At 45.7% G+C, this 17,374-nt stretch overlaps 1 protein-coding gene across 1 annotated transcript in view; it reads left to right on the top strand.

The window, feature by feature from the left end:
* The first annotated feature begins 1,830 nt into the window (after window positions 1-1,830).
* The window catches only part of ADAM19 (ADAM metallopeptidase domain 19), a 77,822-nt gene continuing 62,278 nt past the window's right edge, over window positions 1,831-17,374 (top strand). The window contains exons 1-3 of the mRNA XM_019654004.1: window positions 1,831-2,025; window positions 4,664-4,749; window positions 8,982-9,052. Of these exons, the coding sequence (XP_019509549.1) occupies window positions 1,959-2,025; window positions 4,664-4,749; window positions 8,982-9,052 (224 nt within the window). The 5' untranslated portion in view covers window positions 1,831-1,958. The remainder of the gene's footprint in view (window positions 2,026-4,663; window positions 4,750-8,981; window positions 9,053-17,374) is intronic.

Here is a 17,374-nt window from a genome sequence, read left to right as displayed (position 1 = left end):
CAAGGGTTTCTCTATAAGGAGATGACCCACGCAGTTAACCAGCCATTTTAGCAGAAACCAGCAATAGAGATGTGATTATACCAGGGAGACACTGCCAGTTTGGACCAAAGGAAACAGAGACAGGACAAAATAAAGAAAGGCTTTTGGACTTCTGGGATTCTACAGGACAGGACAATAGAACTATTTGGCTGTAAATTTGCTTTATCCTTCAAGAAAAGGCAAGAATGACCCTGAAGGTCGATTCAGAGAGCATCAGGGTTGCCATTCCCACTAAACACCCAGAGCAGACAGGCCTGAAGGGCAAGGCTATTTCTCTCTTGGTTTCAGGGACCCAGGCTGCCCTTGCCCAGTGCCTCAGAAGCAGGGCTGCACCAAAAAGCTGCAGGGGTGGGGGGAGCTGCTGCCTAGGGCCATAGGGATGACACTACTGCCCCAGAGGGCCCAAAGGCAGAGCATCCCAGCCAGAGGACTGTACTAGAGCTTTAAGATTTAGTGGAATTTGCTAGGTTTTGGACATGCTCTGAACCTGTCACCCCTTTCTTTCAATTTTTCTTTTGGAATGGGAATGTCTATACCTCTATTTTGGAAGCACATAATTTGTCTGGTTTCATAAGTTCACAGATGGAGAGGAATTTTACCTCAAGTCTCACCCATATCTGATTATATGATATTTAGATGAGACACTGAACTTGGAGTTGATGCTGAAATGGGTTAAGACTTTTGGGTCTGTTGTGATGGGGTGAATGTATTTTGCATGCAAGAAGAAGATGCATTTTGAGGAGCCAGAGGATGGAATGCTATGGACTAAACTGCGTCCTCCCCAAATCCATATGTTGAAGCCCTAACCCCCAGTATAACTGTATTTGGTGATAGAGCCTTTAAAGATGTAATTGACCTTGGGCAAATTACTTAGCCTCTCGGGTTTGGTTTTCTCATCTCTGAAACAGGATAATATTTGTACCTGCCCCGGGAGATTATTGGGCTAATTAAAAGAGATGATGTATGCAGAGTCCCTGGCACACATTAAAGGGCAGTAAAAGGTAGATAGTTCTTTTCCTAGATTAATTAAGTAAGTTAATGGATGTAAAGTGCTGAGGACAGTGTCCGGCACTTAGTAAATGCTATTATCAGTCATCGCTATTTTCTTATTCCAACAGATAGTAAGCCCTCAGTAAGTGATAGTCATTATTTTCAGGTTTCATTTCCCTCCAAAGCCTTAAATCCTAACCATCCCAAATCCCGAGTTACCCCAATACAGCCCCATGGGCTTTTCCGCCCTCTAGGTTTGTCTAGGTCATTTTTTCTGCCTTCTGCTCCAATCTTCCTTCTCCCCAGCTCAGATGTCTTCTCCTCTGGGAATCCTCTCTTCACCACACCCCTCCTTCCAGTCAGAAGGAATTGCTCCTTGATTTGTGTCCTGCTAAGAAAAGAAAACAACTCCATTTAGCACTTAGTTCTTTGTGCCTGGTGGTTCGGTTAACTCTTTCAGAGCCTGCCTCCAAGAGTGGCGGTCTCTGGGGAACGGTGCTGGGTGAGTAGCCTCTGAGGGTCACCCAAGGCATCCAGCACAGTGCGGGACAGAGGGAACTGGCTGCTGTGCTGAGGGGTCCGGCTTAACTCCTGGAAGCCGGGTCCAAGACCCTCCCCAGGCCGCGCCCTGCCCCTCTCTGCCCCCCGCGATCCACTGGTCGGGGTCACCTGAGCCAGCCTGGCTCCCCAGGGGTCCCTCCGGCTCCTCCTCCCCTGGAGGTCCCTCCCGCCCCCTCTCGGCGGTGTCCCCTCCTCCACCCTGTGGCGGAGCCCTGCGGAGCTGAGGGCGGAGCGTCGCAGCCGATGGCTGGGAGCCGGGCTGGGAGGCGGAGGGCGAGCAGTGGGTTCCAGACGCGTTGCCGCCTGGTTGGGAGGCTGGCATGGCTGTGTGCTTGTGAGAGCCGAGCGCGCGAGTGGCCGCTGCCACCATGCCCGGGGGCGTGGGCGCTGCCCGGCTCTGCCTGCTGGCGCTCGCCCTGTCGGGATGGACCAGAAGTAAGTGGCAGGGCGCGGGAGGGCTGCGGTGGGGATGGAGACGGGTGGGCTAGGTGGCTGGGGGACCTGGGAGTTGCCCCCCGCAACTCCATGGGGCTGCGCCCCCGCAGTCTCAGCCTGGGATCTCTGGCTTTGTTCCCACGTTGTGCGCCCTGGGAGGTGGTGGAGGTCCTGAGAGGCAGAAAACAGCCGCCCTCTCTCTTTTCCTCTGTTTTTCTGCTTTTGGCTTCTCTTTCCGCTGCTTTTCTAGTCTCTCCTCTTTCCTCCAGTCTTTGTGTGTGTGTTCCTATAAATACATACTGATAAAATTGGAACCATACCATATGTACAGTTTTGTCTTGCGTTTTCTACTTAACATAATGAACATTTCTCACATCGTTAAATTCTCCGAAAACATGATTTTAATGACTATAAATTCCATCAAGAAATCGCAGAAGTACAATCTTCAAAAAGTTAAAAACATGACTCATATAAATGTAGGATGAATGGGTGGTAAAGATTTGTCCAATTCATTAATGAGACAGTGAATGGAATGGTAAAGGTGGTTCAAAGCATAAGAGGAGCAGGCATCGGAGAAAGAATGTTGAAATCATGTGCTGGGACAGATGCAAAAGTGGTCAGTGCCCCATGGGGCCAGACAACCATAATTCTCACTGATCTTTCTACTCCACTGAAGTCATTTGCACCTCTGCTGGACAGAAATCTACAGTAAACACATAACAATGGAGTGTAGTTTTTAAATCAATAGTAAATAAAAAAATGCACAAAGGTACATTCCCCTAGATAATTCAGTGATCTATGGGATGGCCTGTTAAACAATGCTACAATGTGACATTGAAAGGACATCCTGCTCACTCTTTGCCTTATTTCCAAGTTTTGAACAATTTTTCTTAAGATAGACTGTGTTCCTCCATTACTGAGCCTTTAGCTTGCTTTCAGTATCCTTTGCATCATAAAGATCATTTCATTCCTTTAAATATTCCGCTTACTATTGTATAATTTCTTCTTGTTGCAAATAATGTAGACTTAGAGCCACCAGAGCGTCTCTGGTGCCCCCATGCATGTATCAAGCACCGATCATAGTGCTTGGCACATAGTTAAGTACTCAGAAAGCATGTAATGCATAAATGAATGCATTGCTTCTGAATGTTGCCAATATGATGAAACACATCTAATGTGGTTATTTTTAAGATATATTTTGGTTGAGAACATATCAGTAACCTGAAAGGAAACTTCATCAGTCATAATCCCGTTACTTTATCAGAACAACTATGGCCATCTTTTCTATCACTCATTACATTCTGTGTGATTGATGTGGTTGGTTAAGACAGAATAGATTTTGGAGTCCTTAACCCCATCCCCAGGAGTCTATGGACTTGGCCTATTCTTATGGAGACTGATTTGCGAAGGTCTTGGCAAATGACCACTTTAGGATTGTCTGCAACCAGTGTTTGAGGTCTCCACTGCCCAGAACAAGTCTCTTCTCGAACAAGTTTCAATTTGCCTATTTTGCAAAATAGGAATTCTGCTACCTACCTATCTCCCAGGGTTGTCATGAGGATGAAGGAGAACGGGGAGGTGAGATTGACTTGGAAAGTAGGAAGTGATATCCACATGCAGACCTGCCATTAGGAAGCTCAGGTTCATGTGATGATGCTTTGTGGGTCGGGACGCGATTTCACAGTCCCCAGTAATGCTGTGAGCTGGGCAGGTGGGAATTACTGTCTTCATTTTCCAGATGAGAAAACTGAAGCGTAATGGGAATAATGCCCATGGGCTTGGCTTCCAGAATATACCCAGAATCCAACCACTTCATTCCTCTCCACTGATATCATTCTCGTCTGAGCCACTATCACCTCTTACCAGGATTCCTGCAAGCCTCCCGCCTTGCCTTCCTGCTTCTACTCACCCCTGCCCCTCGCCCCCACCCCACCCCTGTCACCACCCAGCAGGCGGGGTGATCTTCTAAAAGCTGAATACAGATCGTATTGCTCTGTGTTTAAACCCTCCAGTGCCTTCCAAGTCTATTTATAATAAAATCCAGACACTTGCCACGGCCTCTGTGATATCAGACCCATGGCTGGCTGTCTTGTTGACCACATGTCCTACCAACTTCTCCCCTCCTTTACTAGGCTCTCGTTACCTCTACCTTCTGCTTCCATAAGCAGGCCGAGTCTACTCCCTCTGCTCAGGCAGGGCCATAGCACTTGCCCATTCCTCTCCCTGGGCACTCTTCTTCCAGATCTTTGCTTGGCTGTTGTTTTCTGGTCCCTCAGGTCTCAATTAAATGCCATCTTTGCTGATCATCCTGTCTAAAATAGGCAACCCCTCTTCAGGGTCTCTTTAATCCATGAACCTGTTGTACCATTTGAGAATATTTGTGTGTTCGTCCATCCCCCACCTCCAGAAGATATGTCTCCCACCTCTTGAGTAAACTTCGTGAGGAGTAGAGGCCTTGTTAGCCCTGTATTGCTAATACCTAGCAGGGTGCCTGACCCATGGTCAGTGCCTAGAGCCTGGAATCCAGCAGGTCTTCTAATGACCCAACATGGGGTTCTTCCCAGTTGGCAGTGCATGCCTGGCTTAGCTAGGGTGCAGAGATCTGGGGTTCCAATGGTTGTGCATCCTGTGTTGACAGGAGGAAGTGCGGAAGGCAGCCCCCAGCTACAGCATGAACTGATAATACCTCAGTGGAAGACTACAGAAAGCCTCGTGAAAGAGAAGGTAAGACCAAAAGCTGTCATTATCAGGGGCAGGAGTTGACAACTCCATTCTGGGAAGTTTGGGGCCACCTGCTCGACTTTCCTGAAGGCCCTGCCATCACCGTTAATTGTTCCTGACCCACACTATCCTCGCTGTATGTCATTTTTGGAATTTTAGATGGGACTTTCCTTTATTGTGTGACAAACTTTTAGAACACTTCCAAATGCTATTAGTTGAGGAAATGAAAATCCACGTTAATGCTGATGCAAGCTAAGTGCAAATATGTGTCACAAAAACCACCGACTCTCAATTGGAATGGATTAAACATTGTCATTGTTATTGTTGCTCTGCATAATACATGCTTTATTTTATTGATGAGATAATGTACTTGGAGAGAAACTAATAATCCAAACTACTTTTTAAATAAGAGGCCTGGTAGGGACCTAGTACTGGAGGATGCATCTTAAAAGCCAATAGGCTTCTTGGGCCACAACACCAGCACAATGCACAGGCTTTATCGGGAATACGATAGGAAACAATATCCTGATCTTGCAGAGAGGACCTCAGCATCCAGGATAATCTCTGTGATTCTGGTTTCCACAGCTGAAGTGAAACTTGAAAGAGCTAGAAAAGAAGATGTGATTGTCGTGTGCCAATACAAGTTATGGGACCTTCCACTGCCTGAGATTGTTTCCTCATTTATAAAATAGGGCTTAGAGGGAATAAGAAGGAAGAGGGGTGGGGGGGTGAATAAGATCCTTTTGGGTTCAAAGGTCAGTGATTTATTGGGCAATGTATAAGAGCAAGATTATAGTAGGAGAGAGGAGCGGGCTGTGTCAGTAAAGATTGCAGACTTTGTGGCTTTTGAATCTAGAGAGGTTAAACTGGGAAAATGCCTGGAATCCTTAAAGTTATGGCTAGAATAATACAGACGTGTCCAAAAATGCTCCATGTTGGATTTACTAAGGGAACGTAGCAAAGATTCTAGGACAAGTGAAAACAAGTAACATTGTATCCTAAAGACAATAAAGGAATGGAATTAATTTCATCAAAAAGCAGGAGAAGCTGAAAGTAGCCTCAGGAAAAGTCTAGACGAATTAATGGATGGCCATCCTAGAGCCGGTTATTTTTAAAAGTTGAGATCTTAGATAGTCCCACCTATCCACTATTGCCGAGGAATGGTTCTGATACTTTGTAGAGGCCTCTCTGTTTCTTCCAGATGTGGGATACCGGGCATCCTCAGGAAGGGCCTGAGAAACAAAGTGGAGCCCCAGATCCTGTCTTTGTTCCCAGCCATTGTCTGCCCAGAATCGGGGTCATTATATTTTGTACGAATAGTTAGCACAGTGCCTGGCGTCATAAGTATTTGTTGAATGAAAAAATGAATGAATGTGAGACAGAGAGAGAGAGAGAAGGGAAGGGAAGGGAAAGGAAGGGAAGGGAAGGGAAGGGAATGGTCTTACTTAGGCCTTATTCTCATTTACATAATTTATTCATCAAACATCAATTGAACAACACTCACTGTATACTAAATATCGTACTAGGTCTTAACAGGGAAGCAATATACAAGACAGATTCCCAATACCCTGTGGATCTGAAGATCTATTTAATGTAGCCCTGAAGTGAAAGGAATTTTAACCCTTCTCTGGGGGAAATATAAACAGTGGTCAGCTCCCTCGGAGGGGCAATGTTGCCCCTTCCTAGCAGAGTGGAGCTGCAACGCAAAAGCTGAGTAAAGCTGGACACGGAAGCCGCATGGATCCTTGCAGTGCTTTTTCATTGTTTTGCTTGAAATGTCCCCTGGAAACAAGGAGCATTATATTTTAAATATCAGTGTCTGAGCATCTTTCAGATCAGAGAGAAATATATTTAGATGACCCACTTAAAAATAAATATCTGTACTCATGTTGCAGCTTAGGTCTCTTTGAGGGAGAGGTGACAGTACTTTCACTTGTGCCAACTTCCCTTTTTTGTGTGGGCGGTCACGTGGCCACCTACTTCTTGGATAAGGGGATTGCTGCAGCTCTGTACAATACCATGGAGCAAAGATTGTCCTTTCCAAAAATGGCGGTGGATCAACTGGATAATCCCATAAAAAAACACACACACACACAATCTAGATAAAGACTTTACACTCTTCCCAAAATTGAATGTCCACTTGGGACTGTGTCCCTGAAGCCTAATGTGATTGGGCGGGGCCCTTGCTCCAGAACTCTCCAGAATAAACTGGCAAAGGACCAGCAACCAGAATAGGTGCTGGCAGGGCTGAATTAGGGCATCAGAAACAGAGAAGTGAACCTGTAGTGAAAGTTGTTGGGCAAACATCCACCCAGCTTCCTCTCTCCGTGGGTTTGAAATGTCCCTTTTTAAGTCTGTATGCTAAATTAGCAACAAAACGAAACAAAAAACAGCACTTGCTCAAGCATCCAGGATCAGAAAGTTCAGATCTCATCAAAGCCCTGAAAGTACTCAAGGCTACTTAGAAGAGACAGCCCCCCAACCAGAGGTGTCAAAGCTTCCTCAGGCACAAAACTAAGTTTTCAGGTCCATCTTAAAAGGGGCAGAAACCCCACTCTAGCAAGAGCTTTTGTGGCATCAGAAACTTATCAGTTCCTTGGCATCAGTTTAGAAGGCACATATTTAAAATACTGCTCTCCATTGATGCTATTTTAAATATTTAAATAGGTTTAAATATGTAAATACCCTGTTTTAAATAAATACTGTCTTCCTTCAAAAACAGTTTAACCGCCCTAAGTTGTTGAATTGTTGAAACATGGAAATTTATTATGACTTGGATTTTTAATTACTTTGAATTTTCCTCAATAATAAGGTAAAAAGATTTTTTAAAAGCCCTTAAGCAATTATAAAAACATGGAAAGTTGCACAAAAGAAAATAAAGTCAACTAATGATCCCACTGCATAGAGGTAACTATGGTAATTTATTGGTTTAGGTTTTTTTCCTCTGTACTTTTTCCCTTTATAAAAGTGTATTTAAATAAAACATACAGTATTATCTTTTTGAGTGTGCTTAATAATTATCATGTATACTTTCTTGATAATTCAGAAATTATTTAAAGGCTTTGTTTTTAATGACTGTCTAGTGTTTTGTCATATGGATGGATCATCATTTATTTAACTTTTAGGTTATATTATTATTCAGTATTATAAGTAATGACTCCTATTTTGGACTTTTAGGTTATATTTTATTATTCAGTATTATAAGTAATGAGCAGCCTGTGTATAAACCTTTGCCCGTTCTTCCATTTGTTCCTTTCAGATAGTCTTATATTGCTGGGTGAGAGGGTCTAAACACCTTAAAACGCTTAGTGCATACTGTCAAATTATTTTCCAGTGAGTTTGTATCAGTTTAAATTCTCACTGGTAAAGGATGAGATTGCCCATTTTACAGTATGTTCCACTGCACTGTGATATATGGTTTTAAAAAATCTTTGTTGGGTGGTTTTTTAAGGTATCTATTTTTTTTTAAATTGAGGTAAGGGAGAGGTACCATTGATGTTGAATATGTTTTTCATGCTTATCGGCCACTTGTATATCTTAAATGATCTATGCTGGGTGTGTAGCAAATTTTCTCTTGTATGTAAAATGTATCTTCTTTTGGACCTATAAAACTTTAGTTTGAAGTGCTCCTAGTTATCTCCTTCGAGATAATTGGGGGTATCCAAACCAAGAGCCAGAACAAAATAATATAAATAAGAACCCACTGTGAAGAGGCTTACCCTGGTATTTTAGATAATAGCGAACATATACTGGGGCTTCCTATATGCCAGATTCACTGTGTCACTTAATCTTTACAAGAGCCTCCATAAGGGTGACTATTATTATCTCTGTTTTGTAAAGGGGAAAACTGAGCTGTAGGGAGGCTCAGTAGCATGACCAAGCTCACATCACTGCAGTTTCAGAGTCAGCACTTGAATCCAGAGCTGACTGCACACACAATTTGCTGTTGAAGATCTTTTCCAGCGTTTTCCTTTACCAGACCTGCATGCAAGCACTTAACACCACGTTTCAACTTGGAGTTTTCTTTGTCTTTTAGGAGAAGAAGGCAGGTGGGGGAGGGGAATTGGGTCCTTCTGGGATTGACGTTATTTTATATTTGGGCTGGAAATGCAATTGACCCTTTCTCGTTCACTTCTGGTGGATCAATGTCCATGCACTGTGCTACATCCTCTGTCTGTTCCTGGGAACCTCCACCCTGATTTTAGGAACTGACATTCTTTTGTTGTTGCTTTTAGCATCCACTCAAAGCTGAGCTCAGGGTAATGGCTGAGGGACAAGAACTGATCCTGGATCTGGAGAAGAACGAGTAAGTGGACTCCTCCTTTGTCTAAAATGAAACAATTCACTTCCATGTCAGTGTCGGACGCAGGTGCCGCTGTTTTGGAGGGAAGCAGTTAGTGAGGAGACTCAAGCTCTCATACTTGGCGTCTTTGTGGGGAGCCTGTTGCAAAGACAGCATTTCCACAATCTCTTGACTTGCTGTGGACTTACTGGACTGTTTAATGTCTTCCTTGAATTTCCTCAGGCTGTATTTCCGGGGCTTCTTAGAGTCTCTCTCTCTCTCTCTCTCTCTCTCTCTCTCTCTCTCTCTCTCTCTCTGTCTCTGTCTCTCATGAGGGAGGGATGGACTGGAGGATTCCGGCAGCTGTCTTAATAGCTGCAGTACAGGGCATGGCAGGAAGTGAAGGAGATTAGAGGAAAACAGCGGAGAGGAGAGGCAAGGGGGAGTGTCCTGGTATTTGGCTCCTCAAGCCCTGGCTGCTCCGTCTGTTCTGGGTCAGCTACATCTGAGATTCTGCCAATAAGGGCATGGTCAGCAGTCCCCGGGCTTCCTCGGGCTGCTCCTTCCGTCTTCCTAACCTCATTCATCTTGGGTGGCGGCCTGACTCAGAAATATTTCCACATTGATTTGCCATCAAGCACAGTTGTATCTTGATTCATGTTATTGAGCAGGTGAGTAGACATGATGCATGGCTGTGTCTGTTGCCTGTTCTTGGACCAGTCCCAATCTGCCTGGCCACTGGAGAGCTCTTCTTACTTGGCCAGGAGACGCTGAAGGCCTTTGGTATTTCCCCACCAACAGTCCCATTTAATTCTGCTGCACAGACCTTGCAGATAAGGCTGCATGGTTCGGAGAACTGCCCCTCTCCTCTTGACAGTCTCTACCATCCCCTGGAAGCACATGAGTAATCAAACACACCACTACCAAGATAAGGGATGGGTGGGAACCTCTCCATATCCGAAAGGATGGGAATGGCTGCTAAGCTTGGGTGGAAAGCAAGAATATCAATTATTCCAGATTTGGGCTTTTGGAGTCTTGGGAAGGAGGGTGAAGGAAGGTGAATGGAGCCGGAAGTGTGGCAAGTGTGGACTTTAGCATGTATAGCAATGGGGCTACATCCATGTTTTTCCTCTGCCTCCAGAAAGATGGGTATCTCACTCTTTTTTGCTACTTGTCCCTTAAGACTCAAACCAGCTCAAGAATGTGTTCCTTTTTTCACATTTCCCTGGAACAGGCCTGGCTGGCTGTGTCCTCAGAGGACGCAGGCTCTACCTGCCTGGGAATTCTCCTTGTGTTGCCTTCTTTTTGTCCTGCAGGCAAAGACTGTTAGAGGGTCTGCTTCTGACAGTCTCTGCCCGGGGTCTGCTTTAGTTTCTCATGGTCCCGGCCCCGTGGCTCTAGTCTAAACATTCCCTTTGCCACCTCAGTCTAATATGCCTGATTCTGCCCCCAAGTGGAGCATCCGACTCTTCAACTTCCTCTCGGCAGCCTACAGGGTGGGGTTGCTGTCATGGGCAAATCCTTGGGCATTGGACTGGCCAAGAAGTGATCCAGCACTTATCCTTACCCTCTCATTTTGGAACCTTTGCCAGAGGTCACAGGAAGTTATAGTGGAAAGACACCTTAGAAAACACTGAGCGCAATGGACATATGTGTGGGTGCGGAAACTTTGACTCAGAGAGGGATAGGTACTTGTGTGAGGTCACACAGCAGGTAAATGAGAGAGGCGAGACTAGGGTCATTTCTGTTCTTGACGTGGTTCTGGAGTCACAGAGAGCCCGTGGATTTGGTTGGATTCTCTGCTGCCCTCAGCAGCTTTCTGGCTTCCCAGTGAGCGGTGGGGGGCTGGATGTGGTTCCTGGCCTCCTTGAGTTGGCAGGAGGCGGGAGACTTGACAAAAATGGAAACAGCAGCGCCAAGCACTATGACCTCATCAGGTACTCCTGGGGGACGGCTTCCTGCTATTTTCGTCTAAATTGGGCTTTTTGTTTTTGAACATGTGTTAGCAAGCGGAACTCCAACTGCACACGACTTCCTAGTGTGTTTATTTCCCAAAGCCTTCTCATTCATGGTGCGTGCGAGTCCGGATGCAAAAAAAAAAAGCTCGGAGGGGCAGGGATGAAGCTTTTCTGATTTTTCAAATCTCTTGTGTTCAAGTTTTTATAATCCTGTGATATTTGAGGGGAAACTAGGCCCTGTGCTCAGTGACTCCTCAGGCTCTGGTTCTTAAGTTCCTTGATTGATTGATTCATTTTTTTCCCCATCTGCTCTGCATCTACAGTTTCCAGGCACCAGTGTCAGGACTGGGGATATAGCTGTGAATAAAACAATTCTGTCCTACAGAGCTTATATGGTAGTGGTGGGAAGAGTAAACAGATAAACAAGTGAATGTGTTTGCTGTATGTCCCGTGACAAGAGCTATAGAGGACACAGGAGCATAACCAGAGCAGGGGTGGGGAGGGAGTTTCGGAATGCTGGTCGGGGAAGGCCTTGGTGGTGAACTGATATTTGAGTCGAGACCTGGAGGAGGTGAGGAAGTGAGCCATGTGGACGGCTAGGAGACGGCAATTCCAAGAAGAAGAAGAAACAGCCAAGTTCAAAGGCCCTAGTAGATTAGAAAGGTTTTTACTTCCCTCCTGCCTTTCCCCATACTCTGGACTCTCAGGTACCCCCCCCCCCACCTTCCCAGGAGCTGTGGGCTTCTGGGACTCTGAGGGGAGAGACAGGGCATTTCTAATTTCTTTTTCATCATCCTGAGGTGTCTGGCCTTCTCCCATCAAATCAAAGAGCACGTGCTAATGCCTGGCCCAAAATAGCAGTGAGCAGGCATTTAATGGAATTCACACACACGGAGAGATGGCCAAGAACGGTGAGGATGGAGAAGCGTGGGGGAAGGGCCAGGAGAGAGAGGCCCTCAGCGCAGGCAGCAGATACCCCAAGGTGCCTTAGTGCAGTAGCTCAGCAGCCAGCAGCCTTTTTCTGCTGCAAAGCAACTCAGAATAAACGGATGACATTCCCATGGGAGACACACACCCTTTTTCTCTACTGAGTGCACGTGCATTGTAGGGATAATCTGCATGTGGTTCTCATGTCGGATAGTCCTGGGTTCAGATTCTGGCTGTCCCACATATTAGCTGGACGTCCTCTTGAAGCCTCAGTTTCCCTGTCTGGGGTATAATGATAGTTCTGCACCGTAGAGCCACGGGGAGGATGACATGAGATGGTGTGTGTCAAGGGCCCAGCGTAGTGCCTGGCTTGTATTCCATACTCAGTAAATGGTGGCTCCTAATTATTTCTTGCTTGTGGTTATTTAATTGCAAAAGCAATACCTGCTCATTGTAAAACATGTAGCAGAACCGAGGTATAATACTCGTAGGCACGATCTCACAGAAGCGCACATACAGGCTGCTATTTTTGCTGGGGAAGGAGGAGCAGGAAATGGGATTATACTATACATATTGTTCCACATTTGTTTTTTTAGACTCAGCTGTATGTCATGAAGGTAGTGCTCTGCCGTAATAAAGTATATATTACCTTGTTTTCTTTTCATTCACGCATACACATAATTTGCAAATGTTGGTGCAGAGCTGTTAAGAGAGCCTTACTTGTAGTTGGGGCAGTGTGTGTGGTACAGTGTAGAGATTACTGCGTTCAGAGACAGTCATGTGGAATTGGGCTGCCCTGGGCCTCAACTTTGTCCTGTGTAAAATGGGGGACTTTGTCCCAGTTAGGCTCTAAGAGCTCCTCCTGCACCCCCTATTTAAAGGATACTGTGTACGTGGAAAATGGAAAAGAAGTCCCTGCCTCCCAGAATTTCTCTCTAATTATGGAGACATCCCTGGAAATAGCGGTGGGATAAATGAAAATTGCTCTCAAAACCATGAGGATGAACTGCTAGCTCAGGACCCACCGTTTAGGCAACATAAACATGAGACGGGAAATTACAGAGAGGAAATTATGGGCTGCTATTTCAACCTACAATTTTGAGGCACATATCCATAATATTTTTTCTCCATGTAATTTCCCCCATGCTGTGAGGACTGCCTCACCAACCCAGAAACCGAATTGGACAATGACCTGTTTGCTGAAATCAAATGGAAACTTCCCTGAGCTGTAGGCCTCTGGGGAGATGCGTGCGTCCAGGGAGAGGTAGGCGCTGGCTCTCTTCCCTTCTCCTTTCTCCATTTTTTTCCCAGGAGGAGGGCACACTGAACTGTTGAATCAGCTTGCACGATGCTCATTGGGCTGCTTTACTAGAGGGCAGGATCACTACCTTACAAGGTCACCTTTAAAAGCAAATGAACAGCTCAACTAGTGGGCACTATGCCCAGAGGACCTCCGGCCATATGCTTCTCTCTGCTGGTCTCTTAAGCACATCCTGGAACTTTCGTCTGTTCCTCATACTCTCCTTTCTTGAGTCCAAATGATGATAAGATTTAGGTTTTGGCTTGGAAAAGGGACAGATGTCCTTTGGTCTCACCCCTTTCATTGTGCTCCAGCCCTGGCTAGAGAGAGACCCTGTTTGCTCAAGTCAAGCTAGTCAGAATGGATATCTATTTTCTTTTTTGTGTATATCTACCTCTAGACCTCACGAGGAACGGTACTTGTCAAGGCAGAATTGGGGCTTTTAGAGGTTTACTGATTATAGTACCCACCATTACTTCTGACTTTAAACTCTCTTCATATCTCCGATTTTTTTTATCAGTCCCTCAGAGATGCCATAGGGAAGGAGACAGCTTTTGTTGGCCTGGAAATCAAGCTGCAACCTGGAAAATTAACAGTCATTCCCTCTAATGGAGTGATTTAGCTCCCTAATTGTCTCCTTTTTCCCTCAACCCTATTTGCGTTGTTACTGGAGGACCCAAAAAGGGAAGAGCTAGTAGGCAGGAAAGGAGCTTTCCAGCACTAGACAGGAAGGATTAGTTACCACCTCTCACTGCTGCACTTCTCTTCCAAGGAGGCCTGGTGGAAATATGTACCTAATCCAGAGCAAAACCCTGCATGGTGCCCTCCCCCACCTCCACCTTCCCAGCTCCTTGCATCAGGAGTACACTTTAACATCTAATCTAGGAGAAAGGACAACTCTTTGTCCCCCTCTTGTTGTTGGGAGCTTCATTTGTTGTTGGCAAGATTCAATGTCCTGGATCAAAGAGAAGCTTAAGACAGGCTTAAGACAATATCCCAATGGGTTTTGGAAACCATGCTTCACTGAGTTGCATTTAAATGAGTCGCAGACATATGGATTACATTTCACTTAAAATACACATGGCTTAAGAAATTAGAGGATATCATTCTTTAACCAAGTACTTGGCAGATCTGAAGTATTCAAAATGTTTTTCCAAACTCGGCACGCAGCTGGGCTCTCGGTTCCCCGCAGCTGAGATTGTATAACCCAAGGAGACCGGTGCCGCCAAGGAGACCGTTGGATGGATGGGTGGGGACACCAGAATTTGATGAGAACTGCCTGTGAGTGTTTGAAATTGTTTTCAAACTTTTTTTTTTTTTTAAGTATCAGAATCCGAATTAACCCTGCTGTGCTGACTCTGAGGCAGTGAGCACATAAGTGAATTTACATTCCAAGTGCTGTGCTCTCGGTCCACCCCTTGCCCCCGAGAGACCTCGTGGTCCTGTATGAGATGGAGTTCCAATGGGAGCTTTGTAGACTGAGATTGATTTCATTCACGGTTCTCATGATGTCCAGAACCCCTGGAGTTGCAGACCAAATGGATCACCAGCCAACCTGATGGGGTCTTTGTAGAAGCCAAATTCTCAACCCTACCCCTGCACAAACAGGGTCTCCATTATTTCTAAACCATTGGAAACATGATATGGCTGTCTTAGGGTCCGTTGCATAAACTCAGTCTCAGTAATTAGGAGTGGTGGTCTGAAAGGATGAAGGAAGAAAGGATCCAGGAACCATCCGGAAGTGAAATGACCCAGGTGTGCTGACCCTGAGGGCCGTGAGCACATAAGCTCGAAACATGACAATCCATATAGCAGGACAGGCTTGGACTTTGGTGCCGAGAGACCCCAATTCAATGCCAGGCACTGGCGCTTCCTGGTTATGTGGCCTGCAGCAAGTCATCTGCCTGCCGAATGTTATTTCTTCATCTGTGTTCACAATAACACTCCTTAGTGAGTATTTACTGAGAGCCAGTCGCTGTGCAAAGGCACTTTGCATATACTGTCTTATTTAATCCTTATGGCAGCCTTTTGAAGGTGATAGTATCGTTATTCACATTTTATAAATAAGGAAATTTAAGAGGAATTCAAGTAATTTACTGGATGTCAGGCAGAGCCAAGAGTCAATCTCAGGTCTACCTGCCTTTTACTGTATTCTACCGCCTATAGAGCGCCGACCTTAATGCCTTCATTGCAGGATGGGGTGCGCTGAGAAATGCCCCTCTTCCCCCCAACTGCCCCAAGATATCCACATTCTAATCCCTGGAATGTGAGGCTATGCTGCCTTAAATGGCAAAAAAGTCTTTGTAAGTGTGACTAGGATAAGGATCTTGACAAGGGGAGATTATCCTGGATTCTCTGGGTGGGCTCTAAATGCAATCCCAAGTATATTTGTAAGAGGGAGGCGGAGGGAGATTTGCTCATTGATAGAAGAGGAGAAGGCAGTGTGACCTCAGAGGCAGAGATTGGCGTGATGAAGCCCCAAGCCAGGCAATACAAGCAGCTGCCGGAAGCGGCAAGAGGCAAGGAATGTCATCTCCCACAGGGACAGCAGCCTTGCTGACACCTTGACTTTGGCCCAGTAATACTCATTTCACTCTTCCGGCCTCCAGAACTGAGAAAGAATACTTTCTTGTTGTTTTAAGCCACAAAATTCGTAGTAATTTGTTACACAGCAGCCACAAGAAACGAGTACACAGATCTTGTGCGGTTTAGTGATAACGTATTATGATGTGCTTAGTACAATGCCTGGCACATAGCAAGCAGGTTTTTAATACATGCTAACTTTCATTAATGTAGAATCAAGAACAGATGCTTTCTAAAGTGTCTCAGTGATGCAAAGCATTGCATGTGACTGTCTTCAAGTATGGAAGTGAGAAGAGAAAAACACTGGGAAATAGTGTGTATGGGAATCGTTTATCAGCTCTTCCCAAGGTCCAGGTCTGCCTTCGTTCTGGCTGAGGAATGATGGTCACATATTAATAACGATGTCAATAATCCTGGTAATAGCTACAATGTAGGAGATGCCTCTATAGCAGACTCTGTTCTGCAGTCTCTAGGTGGGTCATCTAACTGAATGGTCACAACAGCCCTATGAGGTGTAGGTACCTGTACTGGCTAATTAGACCCTGCGGCATGGAGCCATGTAACTTGCTCAAGGTTACCTGGGTGGGAAGGGCAGAGCCAGGCTCTTGACCATGGCCTTATATTGCCTCTTGGATGCCCTGCCCTTGCTCAGTTTGTACCGGTGTTACTTCCCTGTTACTCTGCCCTCCGTCTTTTCTTTCCTCCTTCCTTCCCTAGGCCCTGGTTGGAATTTGGATTTCAGTGTCCTGGAGGGGTGGAAGCCAGGTGGGTTTGATTCAGAGCCTGGCCTTGCACCCACTCATGATGGGCACTTTGGCAAGTTGCTTCAGCTTTGTGAGCCTCAGTTCCCTCATGCACAGGATGGACCTAATGACAGTGGCCACCTTGTCAGATGTCACATGAATTTGATGATGTAATGCCCTTGAAGGATTTATACCATCCCTGGTGCACTGTGAGAGCCCAATAAATAGTCACTATTATTTGTATTTTGTAGGGTCGGAAAAACATTTAAGAATGAAGTAAGAGGGAATTCCCCTGAGTTGGTTTCCAAATGTAATTAAGAAGACTTGACTTTAAAACCCATTGCCCCCGGGAGGAAGCTCACTTCTGCTCTCCAGCCTTGCCCAGTGTGACCTTACTGTATCTCAAGAGGACAGCTTTGCAGGGTTCTCTGGTCAGCCAAACTGTACCTCTTTTATGTGCTTGCAGAGTCAGTGCCCAGCCCTTCCCTTGGCAAGGCCCTGAACTGTCCGATAAGGAGGTCAGGATTTGTTCACCAGCTTCCGGCTCTATCTCCTTCCAGAGACCCACAGCCAGAGCTGCCTGTGTAGCCAGGAAGGATGTCCACGGTTTTCTTTTGTTTCAAGCTTATTTCTCCTGGCTGCCCTACAGCAGGAGCACAGGGTGAAATGAATGGGAGGAAGCTGTCAGCTGCCCTGTTGGCCTTAGATGGACCCTTGTCAGAGCGAAGGGAAGCTGTGCACTGGGGGAAGTTGGGAGTTAATTCTTGAGTTTGAGGATTCCTGTACCATCAGACTGTTCACCTTAAGATAACGATAGCTGGTATCCAGTGAGTGA

This window comes from Hipposideros armiger, unplaced genomic scaffold (genome assembly GCF_001890085.2).
Source record: "Hipposideros armiger isolate ML-2016 unplaced genomic scaffold, ASM189008v1 scaffold_211, whole genome shotgun sequence".
In the NCBI taxonomy this organism is placed as follows: Eukaryota; Metazoa; Chordata; class Mammalia; order Chiroptera; family Hipposideridae; genus Hipposideros; species Hipposideros armiger.
The sequence above is the reverse complement of the archived record's forward strand: the minus strand, read 5'-3'. Positions and strand labels throughout refer to the sequence as shown.